The 24675-nt window shown below is 40.5% G+C and overlaps 1 protein-coding gene across 9 annotated transcripts in view; it reads right to left on the reverse strand.

Moving 5' to 3' along the window:
• LOC143659426 (nuclear receptor coactivator 5-like) overlaps window positions 1-23792 on the reverse strand; it is an 88494-nt gene extending 64702 nt beyond the window's left edge. For 3 of the 9 annotated variants that reach the window (XM_077132368.1, XM_077132366.1, XM_077132365.1), the window contains exons 1-2: window positions 23601-23792; window positions 23007-23193 (exon numbers count right to left, since the gene is read on the reverse strand). Coding sequence is in view for 5 of the 9 variants with exons in the window: in XM_077132370.1 (XP_076988485.1) it covers window positions 23007-23193; window positions 23264-23290 (214 nt within the window). In the remaining 4 variants the exon portion in view is untranslated. Of the gene's footprint in view, window positions 1-1631; window positions 1722-23006; window positions 23194-23263; window positions 23472-23600 lie in introns of those variants that run through there. The other 6 variants (XM_077132363.1, XM_077132369.1, XM_077132362.1 and 3 more) reach the window with 4 other exon arrangements.
• Between the last annotated feature and the right edge of the window lie 883 nt (window positions 23793-24675).

The raw sequence follows: 24675 nt of genomic DNA on the forward strand, positions 1-24675 counted from the left end.
GCCACAGAGGCATCTACCTTGCAAAATAGGTCGTGGTCTCCACTGCTCCCACGACTGGTTAAAGATGAAATACAGCAGAAACAAATAATAGTACATTTCAGCTTGGGGCTTTCAACAATCCAAGTCTTTCAAGGGCAATCGTGACCTGGAATGACTTTCCCCAGACACTGAATTCCCAAACAAGCAACTCTGCTCTACTTTGTTCAATGCCTTTCTGAATTAAGGCAGAGCCATCCTGCTCACCCTGAAATCCCAGGCTCAGACTTCTCCCACAGACATCATGGTGGTATGAACTGAAAGGTTTGAGGTATTTGAGAGAAAGGAAAGTAGACGAAATAATTTTAAGTGAGTGTGCTTTACTGGCTGCGCACCCGGGCAGAGCTCACCAAACCCAAGATGGAGTGAGGTGAGTCTGCGCACGGGCTTTGGCGTGTGCAGTTTTTAAGGGTAGGGGTTAGGTGGTGGCATGAAAGGGGTGGCACATTAAACAAAAGATTATTATGCTAGTGGGTTGAGTCGCGGGTGGTTAGATGTCCATTGAACAATGAGTGAATAGATGTTTGCTGCGCAAAGACCTTGATTATAACGGTTCACCTCCAGTTCCGGAGTGACTTCATGATTCCAGCCATAGAGCCCTCCCTTATTCCCCCCACCTAACATGAATGAAGGTGAGAATACTGTCCTGACCTCCTGGGGTAAAATTATTCAACAAACATTAAAAGTTCAAAACAGTAATTAAATAATCACAGAAGTAAAATTATAACCGTGATTAGAGGCAGGAAAGTAGAGAATGTGGGTAATGGTTCAAAGAGAGGATCTTCTCTCTGCTCTAAATCCTTTTCTCCATGTTAACTTATTTAACAATCATCAAAAGATCCTATGATGTATTCTCACCTGCCATGCAAGAGACCCAGGTTCGATTCCCAGCCCATGTACTTCCCAAAAAAACAAACAAAAATTCAATAAACAGTGCTGTAATAACAGGATACTCACATGGAAAAAGAATGAACTGTGACCTCCGCCATACAGCATACAAAAAAAAAATCCTATAAAGTTCTGTTATCATTCCTATTTTAGTGATAAGGAAACCCAAGTACAGAGAGGAAAAATAACTTGCCCAAGGTCACACAGCTCATCAATGATCTGCCCACACTTGCATCTAAGGACTCACTCCAGAATCTGTTTCAACTGCCATATGCGCTATCTCAATAAACACGGGAGGAAAGAATGACTGTAGGGAGTCAGGGCAGGTCAGCAAGAGGAGTTTCTCCCAAGGAGATAAAGGGACTATGGCGGAGGGAGGGCTCATCCAGATGGCACTGACTTGCCTGCCACGAGGACAAGCCAAGGCAGGAAGGCGGGCCGGGGGCAGATGAGGAGACTGTAAAGAAAACAGAACTGGCCACGCGGCTGCTGGAGCCTCCCTACTTTACGAACCAGCGTCTAAAGCGCCATCGGCCAGTTTTGCAGCTGGGAGAAAATGAAGCCGCCAAAGAGCATTAAAAACCCATCACACGCCGCGCCAGTCAACGCTCCGGCCTCCCCAGCTCCCCATCCCTGAAGTGGTTAGAAGCATGGGGGCTGCGGTGGAGGCCTGGATGTGTCTACCTACCCTAGGCGGGGACACTCACCGCATCAGAGATCTACTTCCACCACCTTCTTGGGCAGCCAAAGTGCACGCGGCTGCCTCCTGCCTCCAGCCTCCTTGCTCCCACCTTGCCTTGCTGCGGCGGCCCCGCCTCTGAGCAAACCCCGCCTTCGAGTCAGAGCCACCCCACTCTGCCCCCTGCTGGTGGGGAGGCATATCACCTTCACTTGTTCTTTCCTGTTCTTGTTACTTTTTCCATTCACCTTCTGTCACTTTTTTAAGCAAAAAATAACCTTAATAAGGAAAAGTACAGTAAACACACAGCTTATTGCATGGTTTAGCAATGAGTAGGATTACACAATTTTTTTTATTATTTTTATTGTGGTAACATATTTACCCTTTTACCCACTTTCAAAGATGCAATTCAGTCGTATTATGTTCACAATGTTGTGCTGCCATCACCACCATCCATCACTAAAATTATCCATCATCCCAAACAGCAACTCTGGCACCCGTTAGGCATTAACTCCCTACTCCCCACCCCACTCCACCCCTGCCCCTGGTAACCTATAATTTACTTTCTGTCTCTATGAATTTGCATTTTCTACTTATTTCCCATAAGTAAAATGATGCAATATGTGTCCTTTTGTGTCTGGCTTATTTTATGCATCAAAATGTCATCAAGGAAAGAGGGAAAATTCAACTTCCCCAAGTTGAATTCTTGATATTCTCACAAGCAGTGTGGACAATCAAAGCAATGGGCTGAGCCCCCAATCTTGGGGTTTCTTCATATGAAACTTAACCCCACAAAGGATCAGTCAAGCCTACTTAAAATTAGGCCTAAGAGTCACCCCCAAGAGAACCTCTTTTGTTGCTCAGATATGGCCTCTCTCTCCAGCCAACACACAAGCAAACTCACCACCCTCCCCCTCTCTACGTGGGACATGACTCCCAGGGGTGTGGACATTCCTGGCAACGTGGGACACAAATCCTAGAATGCGCTGGAACTCAGCATCAAGGGATTGAGGAAACCTTCTCAATCAAAAGGGGGAAGAGTGAAATGAGACAAAATAGTGTCGATGGCTGAGAAATTCCAAACACAGTCAAAAGGTTATCCAGGAGGTTATTCTTACGCATTAAATAGACATCACCTTGTTAGTCAAGATGTAATGGAGAAGCTGGAGGGAACTGCCTGAAAAGGCAGAGCTGTGTTCCAATAGCCATGTTTCTTGAAGGTGATTGTATAATGATACAGCTTTCACAATGTGATTGTGTGATTCTGAAAACCTTGTGTCTGACGCTCTTTTTATCTACCTTATCAACAGACGAGTAAAACATATGGAATAAAAATAAATAATAGGGGGAACAAATGTTAAAATAAATTTAGATTGAAATGCTAGTGATTAATGAAAGGGAAGGGTTAGGGGAATGCTATGTATTGAATTTTTTTCTGTTGTCTTTTTATTTCTTTTTCTGAATTACTGCAAATGTTCTAAGAAATGATCATGATGATGAATATGCAACTATGTGACAATATTGTGAATTACTGATTATATATGTAGAACAGAATGATCATAAGTTAAGAATGTGTTTGTTGTTATATATTTTTTTAATTTAAAAAATAATTTTAAAAATGTCAAGGTTCATCCATGCTGTAGCATTCTTTTCTATGGCTATATATTCCATTATATGCATGTTTCGCGTTTTATTTATCTATTCACCTGTTGAACTGTCACTCTTTTCCCTTCCTTACCTCCTTCTCACTTCTTTACTCGTTCCTTCTTTCAATCAATCTTCCTTTCATTCATTTTTTTCATATACTGTTTCATTCAACAAATAACTGTATGCCAGAAATGGATCAAAACATTGAGGATAATGCAGAAAGCAACAAAGACAAAATTTCTGCTCCAATCACCTTACATTCTAGCAGAGGGAGACAATAAGACAATACTTCGCAAACTTTTTTCATTACCACCCACAGTTGAAATACATTTTACTCACTTCGCAATACACACACAGAGACGCACACATACAATGCTTCACATTTTGTGAACAGAGTTCACAAAACAATGCTTACCTTGTAGACTATCAGATCCTTAAAAGACTATCAGAATAAAACTGATCACGTGGGACAGAACTACCAGGGATAAACTAGCTCTGGCACTGCTGGATCAACAGTTCCATCCTGGCCAAAAGGGGGAAAAGAAGTATAACTAATAAAGTATCAGTGGCGAGAGTGTTCAAATAAAGTTGAGAGGCTACTCTGGAGGTGGCTCTTACGCAGTCTTCAGTTAGAACTTGCTGCCTATCATAACCTGCCAACCCCCAACCAGGACCATTCCAGCCAATCCTAAAGAACACCTAGGGCAATATATACGATTCCACAATAGTTCCATGCACGAGAGTAACTTTCCAGAAACCTACAACCTCCAGAGGAGTCCCTCTGAAACCCAGAGGGCCCAGCCTCCCCAGAATATCAGATAGTTCCATCTCCCTACCCCATATTAGTGACAGACCCTTCCAAGATAAAAAATTTAGAATGACCATAGCCCAAACACCCCTAAAGAGAGGGATGGAAAGTCAAAAGTGATGGTGGGGAAGATAGGATTTAATAAATGAATATGAATGCCAAATCATTAAACTGATATCTATTTTAGTCTCCAGTACCTTAGAGCAGCTAGAAGTAAAGACCTAAAATTGTGAAATTGTAACCCATGTCAAACTTTAAAATATGCTGTACAACTAATTGTGGTGCTGTGCTTTGAAACTTATTGCTTTTTTGCATATATGTTATTTTTCACAAAAAAAGAAGGAAAATGAATCGGTTGTGATGATAAAAAATATTTAAGCCTCCTAGCCTTTTCTATTCTGGAGCAGCTAGAAGGAAAAATCTGAGAGGGTCATGTGGTATCCATGACAAATTCTGGGATCTGTCCTTAACTGCTTGTTGAAGAGTGCTTTGAAAACTATTGCTTTTTTATTTCTTTGCTTTGTATATGTTATACTATACAATAAAAATGTTTAAAAAAGTGATCACAGTGATGAACACACAACTATATAATGATACTGCATTATTTCCAGGAAATATAGTTGTGATTACAAGTGACAAGTAGGGAGAAACAGGTCTATGCCACTTGTCCATTGATTGTATACTTTGGATGGATTGTATGAAGATATCGCAATAAAAATACATAAATTTTTTTTAAAAAAACTATCCTAAGGCCTGTGATCAAGCGAAGTTAACTTCAAATTAGACTTGCAGTAATGAAGAACACTACTTTGACAACCTTAGTGACGTCTTGGAAGGGGGAAGTGAGGAAAGGAAATTTATACGGTTGGCATAAGTCCTTAAGTGTTTTAAGGCAGCTTTTTCAAAACAGGGAATTGATTGAGAATGGCAAATTTCATGACATAATTTTTAGGATTGGTGAATGCAAGAAGGCAAGAGTACTAAAGCAAGTCTTACTAAGTGAAACTGTTATTTGGTAAGCAAGCTGTTTTCCCAGATGAACAATCTATTATCCTGATGGGAAAGCCATCCAGCAAACCGTCCAGATAAATTGGTTTCAGAGAATTATTTACTGGTTTACAACCTTATCTTCTTGAGCACAGCATTGTTTCGAGTATTCTACAGGTCAGAGAAAGCAAAAAGATCACCCAGATTCAAGGAAAGAAGTCACAGACCCCACCGCTTGATGTAAGGAATGTCAAAGAATTTGTTGCTATCTCAAATCCTTCACACTGGGGTTATGTGGAAAATGAGTTCCTTCTTCTGAGCTAAAGTAAGAAGGATCAAGGAGAGGCAGGAAGCATGGATTGGTTACGCATTATCAGTAAAATTTTCCTACCAGCACAATTTCTAGGATCACACCATAAAGTATATTACGCTGAAGTTCATCTATAATTGTAGCAACTTTTGAAGAAGCCATGAAATCTTTTTTTCCCCGTGTTCTTGTTTCTGAAAAGGGATTCTAATTGCTCTGGCTATGGAATGGGGAATAATGCAAGGTGACAAGCCCACAGTGGGAAACAGAAATATACATAGCAAAAGGCAAACCCACTAATGATGAGGTGAAGTTCAGGCAAAGTTTTATTTCAGGAAGAAACAGAACCGCCTGGGCGGTATTCAGAGGAAGCAACCACCCGGAACAGGGGGTTTTTATGGCTTGGGTTCAGGGGGATGGTGTGAAAAAATTTGGTGGGTTGGAGGTGGATGGACTTCTGCTGCCACTCTCAGGAAGTGAGGGAGGGTGTTTTTCCTAGAGTAGACTGATTGTCTGTAGCAGCAACTGCAGTCTCGTGATAAGCTCCCTCTTGCAACATACGTCCTTGGGCAGTTACAATTCTGCGTGACTGCAGACCTAACACATAGGAATTGGATTTTTTCCCCTAAAGATTGGTTAATGCATGAATCATTTGTAACCAACTATTAATTCCATACCCAAAGATAGCCAACAAAACTCATAAGCCTAAGAAAAAGATAAGTACGAAAGAAATTGTTCCATCTTTACATTACAGTAAATAGGCAGACCATAAAGAACAGAATGAACTACAATAAGCCAAGATTTAAAAGCAAAACAAGAAAGGCAAGGTGAGGTTTTGATCCAGAACCTTGAGTGGAAGCTGTCTACCTTGCATGTCATCTTCTTAATCTGATGGTCTTAGAGGAGCTGTCTGTCTTCTCATATTATCTGCCCCTAGAGGAATTTGAGAATCCTCAATGGCAGTCCAATTGTCAGAAGGTGAAACCCTGCATCCTTCCAGCTGGAAGATGTGAATGCAGGGATCTCTAATCTGTTGCTTAACTACCGTGCTAATGGTCAGAATTATCTCATGGGACAAGCTGGCATAGACCTGTTTCTTCACTTATAAGCACAACTATATTCCCTGAAAATAATGCAGGAGGCAACCAAAGAAGAATTCTGAAAAGTGGTAAGAAGAAGGCAAACTGGTTGGGGATTCCAGAACTGGAGGAAAAATGTAACAGGAGGGTGTCTGATGTCTCCCCACCCAATAGAAAAAGGCAACAAAGACCTAGTATTTCCCAACACACAAAACAGACACAGAAGTAAGACCAGATATGTTAATTATTTTCCTAGATTGAATGGGAGTGCCTCTGACAACATCAGGTGAGCCCCACACCAACAGCCAGAAGAGTCCATCAGGGTCCCACCAACAACAAGCAGCTGGGGAAACCACTCTCTTTCCCAACCATGCCTGAGACACCAAAGCAATCAGGCAGAATCAGCAAATGGGACCCAGCCACAACAAGCAGCCTGGTCCAGGGAGCTTCTTTATCCCCATGGAACTGAGACTTCTTTTTCCCATTGGGAAACATCCATGCAGTAGATGGATCCAGCAGAATGGACCCAGCTGCAACAAGTTCAGTCCAGGAAACCTCTCTGACTTAAGACTCTTCTCTTCTACACAGAGATACAAGAGCAGGAGAGAGGAATTGACAAGATGGACCCAGTTACAAGTGGCCTGGCTCTGAAAGCCTATTTGACCCTATGAGCCTGATACTCTCCTCCCGCAACCAGAGACACTAAGACAATGGGCAGGCACTGGTAGGGGGAATCCCACCACAACAAGCACCCAGCTCAAGAACCTCTCTGTTCCCCACAGGCAGGAGAAGCTGGAGGGGACTGCCTAAAAATGTAGAGCTGTATTCCAATAGTCATGTTTCTTGAAGATGATTGTATAATGATATAGCTTTCACAATGTGACTGTGTGATTGTGAAAACCTTGTGTCTGATGCTCCTTTTATCTACCTTATCAACAGACGAGTAAAACATATGGAATAAAAATAAACGACGGATGATAGAGCGAGGAGGGATGGGGACATAAATGAAATCAGAAAGAAAGATAGATGTTAAAGATTGAGATGGTATAATCTAGGAATGCCTAGAGTGCATAATAATAGTGAAATGTACAATGTACAAATTTTTAAAATGTTTTGGCATGAGGAAGAACAAAGGAATGTCATTACTGCAGGGTGCTGAAAACAGATGATAATTAATACTTTAAAATGTCACCTTATGTGTGAGACTAAAGCAAAAAATGTTTATTTGTTACAAAATTTATATTTTGACTAGAGCATTTCCTAATATAACTCATGTAGATAGTTTGATTGAATGTCCTAAGTACTTGGAATCTCAGGTAGCACATGAGATTTTGTTGGTTTGTCCAGAGTGATCCCAATGAATCCCAGAATGATTTGATCAGTGACTGGAAAAGTATTTGCAAGCCCCCTTCAGGGAATGGTGAGAGTAGGGAGAAATTCAACTTGCCCAAGTTGAATTCTTGATATTCTCACAAGCAGTGTGGACAACCAAAGCTATAGGCTGAGCCCCCAGTCTTGGGATTTGTTCACATGAAACTTAACCCCACAAAGGATAAGTCAAGTCTCTCTCTCCAGCCAACATGTCGAGCAGTCTCATCACCCGCCCCCTCTCTGCGTGGGACATGACTCCCAGGGGTGTGGACCTTCCTGGCAACGTGGGACAAAGATCCTGGAATGAGCTGAGGCTCAGCATCAAAGGACTGAGAAAAACCCTAGAATGAGCTGAGAATTAACATCAAGGGATTGAGAGAACCTTCTCAACCAAAGGGGGAAGTGTAAAATTAGACAAAGTGGCAATGGCTGAGAGATTCCAAGCAGAGTCGAGAGGTTATCTTGGAGATTATTCTTACGCATTAAGTAGATATCACCTTGTTGTTCAAGATGTAGTGGAGAGGCTGAAGGGAATTGCCTGAAAATGTAGTGCTGTGTTCCAGTAGCCATGTTTCTTGATGATTGAACAATGATAGAGCTTTCACAATGACACTCTGTGAATGTGAAAACCTTATGTCCGATGCTCCTTTTAGCTACTATATCAACAGAAGAGTAGAACATACGGAATAAAAATAAATAATAGGGGGAACAAATGTTAAAATAAATTCAGTTTGCAATAGTGGTAAATGAAAGCGAGGGGTAAGGGGTATGGTACGTATAGTTTTTTTTCTCTATTATCATTTTATTTCTTTTTCTGTTGTCTTTTTATTTCTTTTTCTAAATCGATGCAAATGTACTAAGAAATGATGAATATGCAACTATGTGATGATATTAAGAATTACTGATTGTATATGTAGAATGGAATGATATTTAAATGTTTTGTTTGTTAATTTTTTTTAATTAATAAAAAAAGTTTAAAAAAAATAAATGATAAGGGGAACAAATATTAAAATAAATTTTGATTGAAATGCTAGTGATCAATGAAAGGGAGGGGTAAGGGGTATGGTATGAGTGAATTTTTTTCCGTTGTCTTTTTATTTATTTTTTTTTCTGAATTGACGCAAATGTTCTAAGAAATGATCATGATGATGAAAATGCAACTATGTGATGAGATTATGGATTGCTGATAATATTTGTAGAACGGAATGATCATAATAAAAAAATGGATATCTTAGTTAGCTTAACCATAAGCATATTTAAATAAAGTATCCATATAATCATAGTAAAAAAATTGTAATGAAGTCCAATTTATCAATGTTTTCATTTACAAGTCATGCTTTATGGTGTTGTGTCTAAGAACACTTTTTCTATCCCTAGTTCATGAAGGTTTTCCCTAATAATTTTTTTCTAAAATGTTTATACTTTTTCATTTTATATTTTCCCTATGTCAGACTTAGAATTACCCATTTCTTCAAGGAGTCCTTGTCCCTTTAACTAGGGATTGGTTTGTAGAAACCAAAATCTGGACACTGGATGTGCTAATAGCTACTGGAGTGGCACACCTTTAGAACCCGTTAAGTGAATAGAGCTAGGAAATGTATATTTGTATACTAATCAGTGTATACACACGTATTTATAAATATTCCTGTATCTATCAACCATTCTCTCTATATTAAAATAAACATGAATTCATTAAAAAAAAAAAAAAAAAAGAAGGTGATGAAGCAGGAGTCCGAAGGTCCCCTAAAGGGCATCCTAGGTTACACTGAGGGCCAGGTTGTCTCCTGTGGCCTTAATAATGACACCTTCTCTTCCACTTTTGATGCTGGGACTTGCATTGCCCTCAGTGACCACTTCATCAAGCTCATTTCCTGTATGGCAACGAATTTGGCTACAGCAACAGGGTGGTGGACTTCATGGTCTACATAACCATACTTCCTAGTCTTACTCCCTGTGCTGGTTTGAAAGGATGTATGTCCCCTAGAAAAACCATGTTTTAATCAAAATCCCATTTCATAAAGGTAGAACAATCCCTGTTCAATACTGTTATGTTTGAACCTGTAATCAGAGCATCTTCCTGGAGATGTGATTTAGTCAAGAGTGGTTGTTAAGCTGGATTAGGTGACGACATGTCTCCACCCATGTGGGTGGGTCTTGAGAAGTTTCTGGAGTCCTACAAAAGAGGAAACATTTTGGTGAATGAAGGAGATTCGGAGAGAGCAGAGAATGCTGCAGCACCACAGAGCAGAGAGTCCACAAGCCAGTGACCTTGGAAATGAAGAAGGAAAATGCCTCCCGGGGAGCTTCATGAAACAGGAAGCCAGGAGAGAAAGCTAGCAGATGATGCTGTGCTCGCCATGTGTCCTTCCAGCCGAGGGAAAAACCATGACTGTGTTCACCATGTGCCTTCTCGGATGAGAGAGAAGCCCTGAAATTCATTGGCCTTCTTGAACCAAGGTATCGTCCCTGGATGCCTTAGATTGGACATTTCTATGGACTTGTTTTAATTGGGATATTTTCTCGGCCTTGGAACTGTAAACTAGTAACTGATTAAATTCCCCTTTTTAAAAGCCATTCCGTTTCTGGTATATTGCATTCTGGCAGCTAGCAGACTAGAGCACTCCCCAGTGAGTAACAGCTCCCTGAACCACCAGCCTCAGTACCAGCATAGAGGAAGAGAGAGGGCATCAGCTGTCAGGGAATCTCAAGCCCAGGTGTGAGAGTGAGAATCACCTGTCCTCCTCAGCCTCAATCCCAGACCCCCAAAGGAGAGGGGCTTAGAGAGCCCTACCTTGTCATGTACCATTAATGAAATATACTGTACTCAACCAAAAAAGATGAAGAAGGAGGCAGAGGAGTTAGAGACTGGAAAGAGATACACCACGAAAATATTAATATTTTAAAAACAGGAGGGGCTATATTAATATCTGGTAAGTAGACTTAAGAGCAAAGAAAAATATTAAAGACAAAGAGGGACATTAAGGATCAATCCACTAGGAAAACATAACAATCCTAAATATATATGCCCCAAGCAACAGAGCCTCAAAATAGATAAAGCAAAAAATTATAACACTGAAAGAAAAAAGGCAAATCTATAGTTATAGTTGGGGACTTCAACATGTCCCTCTCAGCAACTTATCCTGAAGACTAGAAATGATATGATGAGCCATTTCTCCACTAGATTTTCAACTACTGGTTTTAAGTTTTTTCTTCAGCTTCTAGTTTTAGAGAGTTTCGTGCAATTTTGGGTCAAGATTTTGATGGATCAGTCTGAGTCTTCATAGGTTCAGACACAATAACTTTATCAATGTCAATAAACTTTATGTCCCATGAAGTGCCTGGCACCTCATGCAAATCTTTGTTCTGGATTTGATTTAGACACAAGGATATCCCTAAATCAATGTCAAAATGAGCTATGGCCTGATCATAAATAGGAGAGTCTTCAGGCATTTCAGAGAACAGGCCATTCAGAGAGCATTTAATGTGTAATTCTGTTTGCACAATTCCTCTTTATTATGTTTTTAGGACTCGTGTCACAAAGGATGATATTTTCTCATTGGAGTATGAGGTTGTCTCTTTTGTTGCTCAGGTGTGGCCTCTCTCTCTCTCTCTAAGCCAACATGGCAAGTGAACTCACTGCACTCTCCACTCCTCCTACATATGGCATGACTCCCAGGGGTGTAAATCTCTCTGGCAACACAGGCAGAAATTCTGGGATGAGCCAGGAAGTGGCACCAAGGGATTGAGAAAAACTTCTTGACCAAAAAGGGGAAGAGAGAAATGAGACAAAATAAAGTATCAGTGGCTGAGAGATTTCAAACAGAGTCAAGAGGTTATCCTGGAGCTTATTTTTATGCATTATATAGATGTCCTCTTTTTGGTTTATGGTGTATTAGAATGTCTAGAGGGAAGTACCTGAAACTGTAGAGCTGTGTTCCAGTAGCCATGTTTCTTAAAGATGACTATATAATGATAAAGTTTTTACAATGTGACTGTGATTGTGAAAACGTTGTGTCTGATGCTCCTTTTTTCTAAAGTATGGACAGATGAGTAAACAATATGTTTAAAAAATAAACAAAGTGCATGTGAGAATGATAGAGGGAGGAGGGCTGGGGGCATAAATGAAATCAGAAAGATAGATGTTAAAGATTGAGATGGTATAACCTAGGAATGCCTAGAGTGTATAATAATAGTGACTAAACGTACAAATTTAAAAAATGCTTTTGCATGAGGAAGAACAAAGGAATGTCATTATTGCAGGGTGCTGAAAATAGAGGGTAATTAATGTTTTAAAATGTCACCTGATGTGTGAGATTAAAGCAAAAAATGTTTATGTGGTACAAAATTTATATTTTGACTAGTGCATTTCCTAATATTACTTATATAGATAGTTTGATTGAACACCATAAGTACTTGGAATCTCAGGTAGGAAATGAGATTTTGTTGGTTTGTCCAGAGTGATGCCCCAATGAATCCCAGAGTGATTTGATCAGTGAGTGGAAAAGTATTTGCAAAGCCCCCTTCAGGGAATGGTGAGAACGGGGAGAAAGTCAACTTCCCCAAGTTGAATTCTTGATATTCTCACAAGCAGTGTGGACAACCAAAGCTATAGGCTGAGCCCCCAGTCTTGGGGTTTGTTCATATGAAACTTAACCCCATAAAGGATAGGTCAAGTCTACTTAAAATTTAGGCCTAAGAGTCACCCCCAAGAGAGCCTCTTTTGTTACTCAGATGTGTCCTCTCTCTCCAGGCAACACAACAAGCAGACTCACCAGCCTCCCCGTCTACGTGGGATATGACTCCCAGGGGTGTGGACCTTCCTGGCAACATGGGACAGAAATCCTGGAATGAGCTGAAACTCAGCATCAAGGGATTGAGAAAAACCGTAGAATGCACTGAGACTCAGCATCAAGGGATTGAGAAAACCTTCTCGACCAAAAGAGGGAAGAGTGAAATGAGACAAAGTGTCAATGGCTGAGAGACTCCAAACAGAGTGCAGAGGTTATCCTGGAGGTTATTCTTATGCATTAAGTAGATATCACCTTGTTATTCAAGATGTAGTTGAAAAACTGGAGGGAACTGCCTGAAAATGTAGAGCTGTGTTCCAGTAGCCATGTTTCTTGATGATGACTGAATAATGATATAGCTTTCACAAGGTGACTGTGTGATTGTGAAAACCTTGTGTCTGATGGTCCTTTTATCTACCATGTCAACAGACGAGTAGAACATATGGAATAAAATTAAATAATACGAGGAACAAATGTTAAAATAAATTTAGTTTGAAATGCTAGTGATAAATGAAAGTGAGGGGTAAGGGGTATGGTATGTATAATCTTTTTTTTTTTCTCTGTTATCATTTCATTTCTTTTTCTGTTGTATTTTTATTTTTTTTTCTGAATTGATGCAAATGTTCTAAGAAATGATGAATATGCAACTATGTGATGATATTGAGAATTACTGATTATATATGTAGAATGGAATGATATGTTAATGTTTGTTTGTTCTTAATTTTTTAAATTAATAAATAAATTAATTTAAAAAACACAGAAAGCAAAAAAAATAAACAAAGGTTAAAATAAATTGAGCATATTGAAATACTAGTGGTCAATGAGAGGGAGGGGTAAGGGATATGGTATGTATGAGTTTTTTTCTTTTTTATTTCTTTTGCTGGAGTGAAATATATATTCAAAAAAATGATCTTGGTGATGAATACACAACTGTACACTGATATTGTGAGCAATTGATTGTATACCATGTATAGAATGTTTGTATGTCAAGAATGTTTGCATGTTTGTTTGTTAAGGTGGTTTTACAATAAAAATTTCTTTTTTAAAAGTATGAGGTTATGGGCGGGCCGCGGTGGCTCAGCGGGCAAAGTGCTTGCCTGCTATGCCGGAGGACCTCGGTTCGATTCCCGGCCCCAGCCCATGTAACAAAAAACGGAAAAACAAAATACAATAAAACAAGAAAATGTTTAAAAATGTTTCCCTTTCTTCCTTCCTTCCTTCCTTCTATCCTTCCTTCCTTCTCTCTGTCTTTCCTTTAAAAAAAAAAAAAAAAAAAAAAAAAAAAAGTATGAGGTTATGATTAAGGGCTGAGACACAGGGATTGTCTGAAGGTTAATAGAGACAACCAACATTTTGGTTGTTCATTGTCTCTGAGAAAGGGGTTGCTTAACAGTGATAGGGTTTAAGATTGATATTGCAGTGACAATCAAAATTTTCCAAGATTAAGGTGGCTGAAGGATACACTGACTGAGATGTAGATTGGTGAACAATGGTGCATACATATGATGGAATATTGTGCTGCTAGAACAAAGAACGAAATCGTGAGGTATGCAACGATGTGAATGAAACTGTGGGACATTTGGTGGGGCAAAACAAGCCAGAGATGAAAGAACAATTATTGTATGGTCTCCTTTAGAAATTGCTTATAAGCAAACAGGGGCCAGATGCACGGGTGTTTCAGTGGTGGAATGCTCACCTTTCATTCGTGAGATCCAGGTTCAATTCCTGGACCATGAACCCCCGCCCCCCCCCAAAAAAAGAGAGAAAGAGAAAACAGGGGCCTATATTGTAAGCTCTTATAGCAGACACATTTAGTCCGGAGTGGTAATTATTATTTTTGGATTTTGAGAGGCTGTTTTATACCTCTATAGCCTGACATTTACAGATAAGAACGAAGCCAATCAGGTCAGGATTAAGGTAATTCAGAACACAGGGGTAAGGAAGACATCGTCTATATTTTATATTTTAGAACCGCACCTACTCTTTGAGACCAAAGGAAGAAAGGTTTGTTTTGTCCAGAACGTAAATTTTCTGTAGCACATAATCTAAGTCAACCTGTCTGGATAGCTCATTTGAACAAATGAAACACAGGGAGCCCAGAATAAGAATGAGGGCCTTTAATCCTGTATAGCTTAATGCTTGGATTCATCCTAGAATATATTAAGCAGATAATCAAAAAATGTAGGCAAAGTTTCTTGAGGGATGGGAGAAAAAATATGGAACTATTAAACTTTATCATCAGGGAATGCCCTGATACTGTGTCAAACATAAGGGACACCCAAATCAATAGGCAAACCCCTTGATCTTACAGCTTATTCTTGTGAAGCTTATGTAGGTAGTTAAGAAACTTAGCCTACCTAGAGGTATGCCTAAGAATTACTTCTGGAAGACCTCTTTTGTTGCTTAGATGTGGCCTCTCTCTCTAAGTCTAACTCTGCAAGTGAAATCATTGCCCTCCCCCCTACATGGAATACAACATCCAGGGGTGAAAGTCTCCCTGGTGGCATGCGAGATGACTCCCAGGGATGAGTCTGGCCCTGGCACCATGGGATCAACAATTTCATTCTGACCAAAAGGGGGAAAAGAAGTGTAACCAATAAAGTATCATTGGCTGAGAGAGCTCGAATAGAGTCAAGAGGATACACTGGAGGTCACTAATGCAAGCTTCAGTTAGACATTGTTACCTATCATAACTTGCCATACCAATCAAAATGATTCCAGTCAATCTAAAGAACACCTAAGGCATTATATAAGTTTCTACAAAGGTTCCATGCACTAGGGTAACTTTCAAGAAACCTACAACCTCCAGATGAATCCCTGGACCAGATAAGTCCTGAAACCTAGAGGGCCCAGCCTCTCCAAAACAGCAGCTAGTTCCATCTCCCTACCCCATATTATTGGCAGCCCCTTCCAATATGAAAAAGTTAGAACAGCCATAGCCCAAATACCCCTAAAGAGTGGGATAGAAAGATCAAAGGCGATAGTGGAGTTATACAGAGAAGGTAGGGTTTAACAAACAAATATGATTGCTGAATGATTAAATTGATATTTCTTTTATTCTCCAGTATCTCCAGCTAAAAGTAAAAACCTAAAATTGTGGAGTACCTCCAGGATCTCCAACTAGAAGTAGAAACTTAAAATTGTGGAGTTGTAACCCATACCAAATTCTCAAATCTGTTCACAACTACTTGCTGTGCTGTGCTTTGAAATTTATTGCTTTTTTTGTATAAATGTTATTTTTCACAAAAAAAGATGGAAAAAGAGTCAATTGGGATGATAAAAAAATATTTATTCCTTCTAGTCTCCTATATTCTGGAGCAGCTAGAAGGCAAATCTGAGAGGATGGTATGGTAGCCCATGACAAACTTGGATCTGTCCTGTAACTACTTGTTGAAGAGTGCTTTGAAAACTATTGCTTTTTTTTTTCTCTGCTATGTATATATGTTATATTATACAATTTAAAAAGTTAAAAAAATCCTGTATTTAGCACATCATAGCAGTTCTCAATAACTGTTTATTGAATGAGTTGAATAGTTGATTTATAAACAAATTATAAAACCCTGAAATAAATATTTCTCTGAAAAATTTTTTTGCAAGATCATCTTTTAATATTTAGCAAAAACTAAGGGTAAAATGGGAAATTACCTCCATTTTGAAGCTCTTTCATTGATTATCCACTTTATTTTTTCCTTTAGTTTCCTAACTAGACTAAGGTAGATATCTATCCAACCTCCTTTTGGCCTACAGTATCTACAGATGACTCTATCAAGAAGACCCCATTCTAGTGCTAAAAGTCTGGAGTAATCGCATCTAGTTGTTATCTTTATAAGGCCATCAGTTTCTTCTGAGTATATATTATATTCTGCTTTTATTATAAAATGTTCAGCAAGGAGTTAGAGATCTGGCAATGGGGCTAATTTCCACTTCAGTTTTTGTCTGCACATTAAACATCCTATGTCTGCCTTGTGTCTGATGCTCCTTTCATCCAGGGCAGGGATAGATGAGTCTAAAAATGAATAAATGGGGGAAATAAAGGGTCAAAAATTGGGGAGATTGAAATACTAGTGATCAATGTGAGGGAAGGGTAAGGGGTATGGCATGTATGAGTTTTTGTTTTTATTTCTTTTCCTAGAGTGATGCAAATGTTCTAAAAATGATAATGGTGATAAATACACAACTATGTGATGATATTGTGAGCCATTGATTATATGCCATGTATGCACTGTATGTGGGTAAAGATTTCTCAATAAAAAAATATTTTTTTTAAATATCCTATTTCTGGCTTAAGGCCATTCACAAAAAGTGAAAAGAAAGTTGGGGTCACATGTCCTTCAGGATCTACTCCTGAATTCTGTCTAAAATGGTAAAACACCTATCCCTGAAATCACCAATGGATTCACCTTTGTGCTTGTATGGCAAGATAAGAATCGAATCTGTTTTCACAGAAAATAGCCTCTAGAGCATCTTGCCCAACACCTACAGCCTTACTAAACCCACTATCCCCCATGCAAAATGGGATCTCTTAGGGCAGCCTCAGGGTCTTCCCACTCTAAATTTTTAATCTAGTCTTGTGCAGATGAGATTCTGATTAACATATGAACCAATTGCTATAGCTCTGGAAGCCCTGGATTAGATGCTTCTAGAACTATTCCAAATTCATCTGTTAACTTTTGTCTAACTTCTCATGGCCTCAAAAAGTTTTTAACAATGGCTCTGCTCAGACCAATTAACAATAAGAGGCTTTCCCTGTTCCTAAGAGTATTAACTTTAAGAGGCAATTGCACTGTGGAGAGGTTTCTGCCCAGCAAGGGAAGCAGGTTCGAAAGAGGCATAGGGGCAGAGAAAATGCAAGAGAAACAGTGTAACAAAAACCCTTAAGTTCAAGACGTGATTGCAGGGTGGGGAGATGTAAAAGAAGACTGGATTTTAGTTTTTCACAGGTTTTCATTTGCCTTGACCAAGGAATCTTTTAAGGAAGCAATTTTGGAAACTATATTTCTTTTGGAAGCTTCCTCAAAACAACTTTTTTTTTTTTTAATGGCAACTAGGCGGGAAACAGTGGCTCAGTGACAGAGTTCTCGCCTGGCAGGCCGGAGACTTGGATTTGATTCCAGAGTCTGCCCATGTCAAGAAAAGGAAAAAAAAAAAAAAATTGGAGACCACTGGATATGGATTGTGTTCCCTTTTTGTTCTAAATTCCTCAATGTGGTTGAACTAATTCTAAATGGCCACTGGAATTCTAAAGTATCCTGGGTGAAATTATGGTACTCAGAAACTCAAGCACAAAAAGTCGTTATATTGTAAATACTTGTAAGAAATAGGAGAACAACCTTAGATTGAGAAAAGACTTACCTGGAACAAATAATTAAGCTATGGTAATGATGACACCATAAGTGGCCTCAGTTCTCAGTCCTCATATTTATGGGCAGTCTCAGCTCTTAACCTAACTATATGCGATTCACTCCCATATTTCCTATTTTATTCTTTTTGTTTTAAATTTTCTATTCAAAACTTTGAATACTAGTCTACATCCACTCCATTTCATAGCCCACTAACAGATCATAACTGGCAATTAGAAAACATCAATAAACTAGATCATTTCAGATGTGTAAGTGTTCTGAAAAAAAAAAAAGGATAATGTAATAGAGTGTGTCCTGGGTTAATGCTGACGTTCTCCCCGCCCCTCTCCAAAAATATGTTCACCTTGAACCTGGGAATATGATCTTAATTGGGAAAAGGGTCTTTGTGGATGTTATTAAGACTGGATCTGAAATCATCTCGGATTATCCAAGTGGGCCCTAAGCCAATGACAGATGTTCTTGGAAGAGGGGAGGGGAGGAGAAGACACACAGGAGAAAGTGATATGAAGACAGAGATAGGAATTGGAGTGATATGCCCACAAGCTAAGGAATGCCAAGGATTGCCTGCGGCCACCAGATGCTAGGAGACAGGTATGGAGTAGATTGTCCCTCAGAGCCTACAGAAAGCACTAACCCTGCCAACGCAGTCAGACTTCTAACTTCCAGAACTGCAAGAGAACATATTCCTGCTGTCTTAAGCCACTCTGTGGTCATTTGTTACGGCAGCCCTAGGAAGCAAATATGGAAGCTGAAAGGTAGAGAACTACGTTAGATGGTCAGGAACATCGTTCTAAGGAGGTAACAGTTGAGTTAAGTTTTAGACGAGAAGTTGCCAGCTTTGTAAAGAACTAGGGGAAGGAGATCCAGGCAGGGAGAAGAGCAAATGCAAAGGAACTGAGGCTGGACAGCTTGATAGGTGCAAGGAGGACAAAGATGAACCCACAATTTCATATGGGGATAACTCTCGCATGAATAAGAGTAGGATGCTATAAAAGAGCATTAAACAGGAGAATCTGACCTAATCTGGGGAGGGTTGCGTAAAGATGTATAAAGGAGTGATTAAAGTAAAGGATGCAGTGGGGGAGAAGTGAATTCCAGGCTGTTGAGGACTAAGTGCAAAAGCTCTGAAGCAAAAAAAAAAGCAGATTTGGAGAAGGACATATTCAAAGAGATATCCCAGGGCCAAGCTCAAATATTCCCTAACTCCCTCTCATACAGTGTTGGAGTCACATTGGTGCAACCTTCTAGGTTCATCCCCCTTGAGCTAGACAACTAGAATGTTTTCTCCATTACAGTAATCATGTTTTAAATCTATAATCATCACTAAAGGACTATGCTTTATATCCTTTTTAAGATCCAGCCCATTTTTATCCCCTAATGTCCCTTATTTGACTTTTTCTTTTCTTGCTGTAATATGGAAATCCCTTTCTCCCTTTCTTTCTTCTTCCCTCTCTCTCCTTTTTCCTCTCCCTCCCTTCCTCTTTCCATCTCTTCCTCTTTCTGTTCCTTCCTTCCTTTAACAAACATTTACTGAGAATTGTTAGGTCTGGAGGACAGGACTCCTCCCCCCACAGGATGTTACCTAACCCTTTTCAGAAAGCCTCTCTCACCCCAACCCGTGCCAGCTCAGCATCTCCTTCACCCTCCATCAGTTGCCCTCTTGTGATAACCTCTCACTACTCAGCCTCCACTCTCAGGCAGATGGATTTTTGCATCAAGTCCCCTTACTCATGATCCCTCCTCCCACATTTACAACCTTGTGTGCTTAAGGCAGCGTTTAAATTTTAAACTTTACCAATGGAAAGCTGCCAACTCCTAAATTAGCCCCCTAATTCTGAAAACTAGCCAACAGAGACCTGCCTAACCCTTGCCCCCAACTCCCTAACCCTAAGCCTTAAAAGTCCTGTCCCCTGCCACCTTGAGGTAGCCGTTTCTCTCTCTCTCTCTCAATGCTGCCCGAGTGGTTCTGTTTCTCCCTGAAATAAAGCCTTTGCCTGAACTGCTCTGTCCCATCTCGTTCCTGGGAAGTTTGCTGAGTTTGCCTTTCAAAAATGTCATATATCACGTGATAAGCATTGTTACCAGGTACCTTGACGAACCAAACAGCCAAGGTCCTATGGAAGCTTATAGGCTATTGGAGGAGCCAGACATTAAACACACAAGAGATGAGCCAACAGGTTGCCAATGGCGATAAATAGTGGAAGGCAAAAGAATAGGTGCTCTCTCTGGCTCTCCAGCATAACTGGGCAATTTTGAATACGGCATTCAGAAAAGTCCTCTTAGAGGTAGAAATATTTGTGTTAGGTATTAATCAGGCAGAGGATGGCGGGGAAACACTAAGCAGTTATTGCAGCTTCCCAGGGTGAACAAGAGGGACAGTCCATGAAACTAGTAAGCCCTGGATGTAGGGCTAGTTTTATGAGAGAAAATTGAAGAAGCTGTCAGGGCCAGGTTGTGTACATTCAGGTAAGGAATTTGGGGGTTATTAAGGGCAATGTAAAGCCGTTATCAAATTATAATCAAGGAAAAGAAGAAGTCCAATTTACATTTTTTACAGCTGTCTAAATCTACAAGAAGGAGAAAATCATTATTGAAGGACATTAAAGATCTAAACAAATGGAGAGCAATCTGATGTGCGTGATGGAATGGTGACTATAATTAAAATATCAACTCTCCACTAATGAAATTCCAACGAAAGTCTCAACAGAATATTTCACAAAATTTGTCCAGGTAGGTCTAAAGGAGATATGGAAGAGCAAGGGGCCAAGAGTTCTCAAGACAGTCCTTAATTACAACAGTGTGACATGGAATAGGGGACGGGCCTGCGCCATCATGCGGGTGGGGAGAGGATGGGCTATTTAGTAAATGGTGCTGGGACAACCGGTAATTCCGATGGAAATAAAGTGAAATTGCATAAATTCCTAGTGCTTAAAAATTTAAATGTGAATGACTAAACTTCAGAAAACAATTTTGCAGACGATATTTAATGACCAGAGAATAGGGAAGAAATCTTTAAACACAATCCAAACATTAGTCAAATATATCAGTAACTATAAAGAAAGTTACTGATAAGAGGAAATGGAGAGGCTGGTGGGAGCTGCCTGAAGATGCAGAGCTGTGTTCCAGTAGCCATGTTTCTTGATAATGATTGTATAATGGTGTAGCTTTCACAATGTGACTGTGTGATTGTGAAAACCCCGTGTCTGATGCTCCTTTTATCTACCTTGTCAACAGATGAGTAGAACATATGGAATAAAAATAAATAACAGGGGAAACATAAATTTAGTTTGAAATGCTAGTGATCAATGAAAGGGAGGAGTAAGGGGTATGGTGTGCATGGTTTTTTTTTTGTTTTCGTTTTATTTTTCTGAATTGATGCAAATGTTCTAAGAAATGATCATGGTGATGAATATACAACTATGTGATGATATTGTGAATTACTGATTATATATGTAGAATGGAATGATCACATATTAAGAACGTTTGTGTTTCTTTCCTGTAATTTTTTTTAATTAATAAAAAAATTTTTAAAAAAAGTTACTGATATATTTGACTAAGTTAAAACTGACAACTTCTGTTCATTATCTTTTGCTGATTAAAGGAAACAAAAAGACAAGACACACTGGGAGATAATATTACAATAAACATAAAGCGGGCAAAGACATGGACAGGCATATCACAAATGAGATATCATTTTACACCCACTAGATGGTAAATATTATGAAGTCTCACACCACCAAGTGAGGATTGGAGTAAATGTGAATTCTTATATCAGGCAGTAAGAGCCTATGTAATAAGCCTGAATATGTTCTATCCCATGGCGGAATTATCCCAGTCCTGGGTATATCTCAGACCACACAACAGGGTTTTTCACACTGTGGAGTGTGAGCCATAGGCAAATTATGAATTCATTCTGTGGATCTGGGTCAACCCCGGTTTTAAAAAATATAATCGAATACAATAGAAAATGCCAAGACACATCTTCAAAAGCCAAGGTCAGTCCACGTGTCTGTGAGTATTGGGTCACAACATAAAACACATTTCTTAGAGTAGAGGCCAGGAAAATGTGAAAGCCACTGCACTGGAGAAACCCCTGTACAAATGCAGGAGACATGAATAAGCATTGCTGATAATAGAAATAAAGGAGGATGGGGGGAGGGAGGCAGAGAAAAAGTAAAAACCAACAATCCAAATGTCAACAGAATGTATAAATAAATAATGGAATATTATACAATGGACTACTAAATAGAGGTGAAAAGGACTTTAACAGTGACTCACATCAATGTAGATGAATATTAGAATTAGTAATGGTGAATTTTTTTTTTTTAAAAAAAGGCAATTCACAGAGGAATATTCACAATATACTATTTTTGTAAAATTTACAAACTTGACAAATCGAACAATAAATTGTTTAGGGATACACACAGCTGTGGCAAAACTATGAAGGAAAGCGAAGGTACGATTTAAAAAGAATGAATTCCCAGAAGCGTTTGCCCCTGGGGCAGGGTGTCACGCGGTCTGGACCGGCAATCTTGGCCGACAGAGGATTTGAGAAGATTGCATTTCCCAGGTCGGGAGGTGGGCTCACGGGGGACATTTTACTTTCAGGCTTCCTAACGTCCACATGCGGAATTTACATATATATATATATTTCGTACGTATCAAATATTTTGTCATTTTTAAGAGGCAACGTGCCCTCTCAGGTTGCCCTCTGGAGAGGGGCCTGGATGGGGAGGTGGCAGCCGTGGGAGCCGGATTCGCAGAGTTTGAGCGGTAGCCTGGACTTGCCGAGGGCGGGATTTGCTGATGGAAGGGATGTGAGAAAAAGAGGGAAGCGGAAGGGCATGAATCACTCCTAGATTTGGGGCTTGAGCAACTGCGTGCCAGGCAATAAAAATATTCATCATAATAGCTGATACTTATGTAGCACTCACCTACCCCCGCCTGCACTTCTCTGAGCCCCGCACAAATTCAATCCTCCGGCCCACACCGTGGCAGCGTCTTTCCTTCCCACTTTATAGGTGAGGACCTGAAGGGCAGCGGGTCGGGGAACTTACCTGAGGCCCCGCAGGTAAGCGGCCGGGTACAGGTCGGCCTGCCGCAAATGACGCAGTGCACTGAAGGATCCGAGAAGGAAGCAGTAGTCTTCTCGCGGCACTTGAGCCTGAGTAGCCAGCCTCCTGGGATTTCCTGTCTCCACCTCCACTTACCTCCCCAGGAGGGTGTGCATACTAATGAGAGGTACTGAAAAGGAAGAGTGTTTTGTAAAAAAGTCCCAGGGCGCTCTTAGCCCGGCCTGCCCCCTCTCCAATACCTCCCAGGACTTCAGATTCTGCTTCATTCGCTCTGAACACGCGTCTGGGGATCTTGGATGTGTGGGACACTGTTCTAGGAACCGGGAGAAATAAAGCGAATCTCCGCCTTGGTATACAGCCTGTTAGGCGAGACCCCTTCCCCCATGATGGGACGAGCCCTTATCGGATATTCCCACAGCAGTTCCATGATTGATCTACACCCGCCCTCCGGCAGCTGCATTCCTAGGATATCCGTCCTCTAGCAGTTACAGCCTTGCAGGACCGCAGCAGCGTTTAACTTTTAAACCCCGCCAATGAAGAGTTGCGAACTCCCCAGCTTCCCGCGCCCGCCAAAACCTCGCATGGCTGGTCTCCCCGCCCAGTCCTTCAGATCCAAAAGCTCTTCCATTGTTCTCCCCGGCGGGCTGAAGTCCGACTTCAGACCCCCACCATGCTGGCGTGTGGAATAAATTCCTTCGTCTGTGAGCAGTCTCCCGGCCTTATTTGAATCTAACACAGCCCACGTTCTGGTTGGGGAGAAACGACTAACATGGAAACAAGCAAACAAATGCCATTGCATCAGATGTTGGCAGGGGGTAGGAAGAAATCAGGACTGTTTCGTTAATCCCAGCTAATATGAAGTATTGATTACGTGCCCAGCCGCAAGCTCAGAGCTTGGCCAGGAGTGTCTCACTATCCCCAAGACGGTCCCTCAAGATAGCACCTATCTCCATTTTATGGGGAGAAAAAAAAAGGGAGGCACAGAAAAAATTAAATTCTCAAATAAGTGGGAGGGGCGGCTGGTGGTTGATGGAACTAACAGAAAACAGAAAACTGACCTGACCAGTCGAAACTGACCTAACCTTTTGCGGCTGATTTAACTTCACCCACCCTGGAGAACTAGAGAGCCCCACTGCCTATTCCTAACAATTTCCGAAAGGTACCAAATGTTTAACCACGGTCGTTTAACCACAAAGACATTGTTCTTTTGTTTTTTATTTTTCTCGGTTTCAGCAAGTCCTGTTCTATAAATATGTCACTCTCCCTCCCCTTAGCGCGGTTCTTGGTTCAGTCAGTGAACCTCCAGGCTTCTGCTCTTTGCAAGCTCCCTAATAAAGCTTGCCTTGATCTGTTAATGTCTACCTGCTCCTTCTTTTCGAGCGTTCTCCTCCTCTACCCTCCTTCACTTTCCTTTCAGTGGTGAAAGAACTTTCTGGTCTGGAATGAGTGGAGGTTTCTCTGAGAAGGCAACATGGAGCTGAGACCTACCATATGAGTGGGAACAGCAAGTGCAGGCATGGCTTGCTCAAGGAACAGCAAAGGGCCCATGGAGCTAGAGCCTGGGGAGGAGTCAGGTGTAAAGTGCTTGCAAAGATCGCAGGGCCAGGGCCTACGGGCCTTGGGTAGGATGGCCACCTGTTCTGGTTTGCCT

Source organism: Tamandua tetradactyla, chromosome 16, assembly GCF_023851605.1.
Source record: "Tamandua tetradactyla isolate mTamTet1 chromosome 16, mTamTet1.pri, whole genome shotgun sequence".
NCBI lineage: Eukaryota > Metazoa > Chordata > Mammalia > Pilosa > Myrmecophagidae > Tamandua > Tamandua tetradactyla.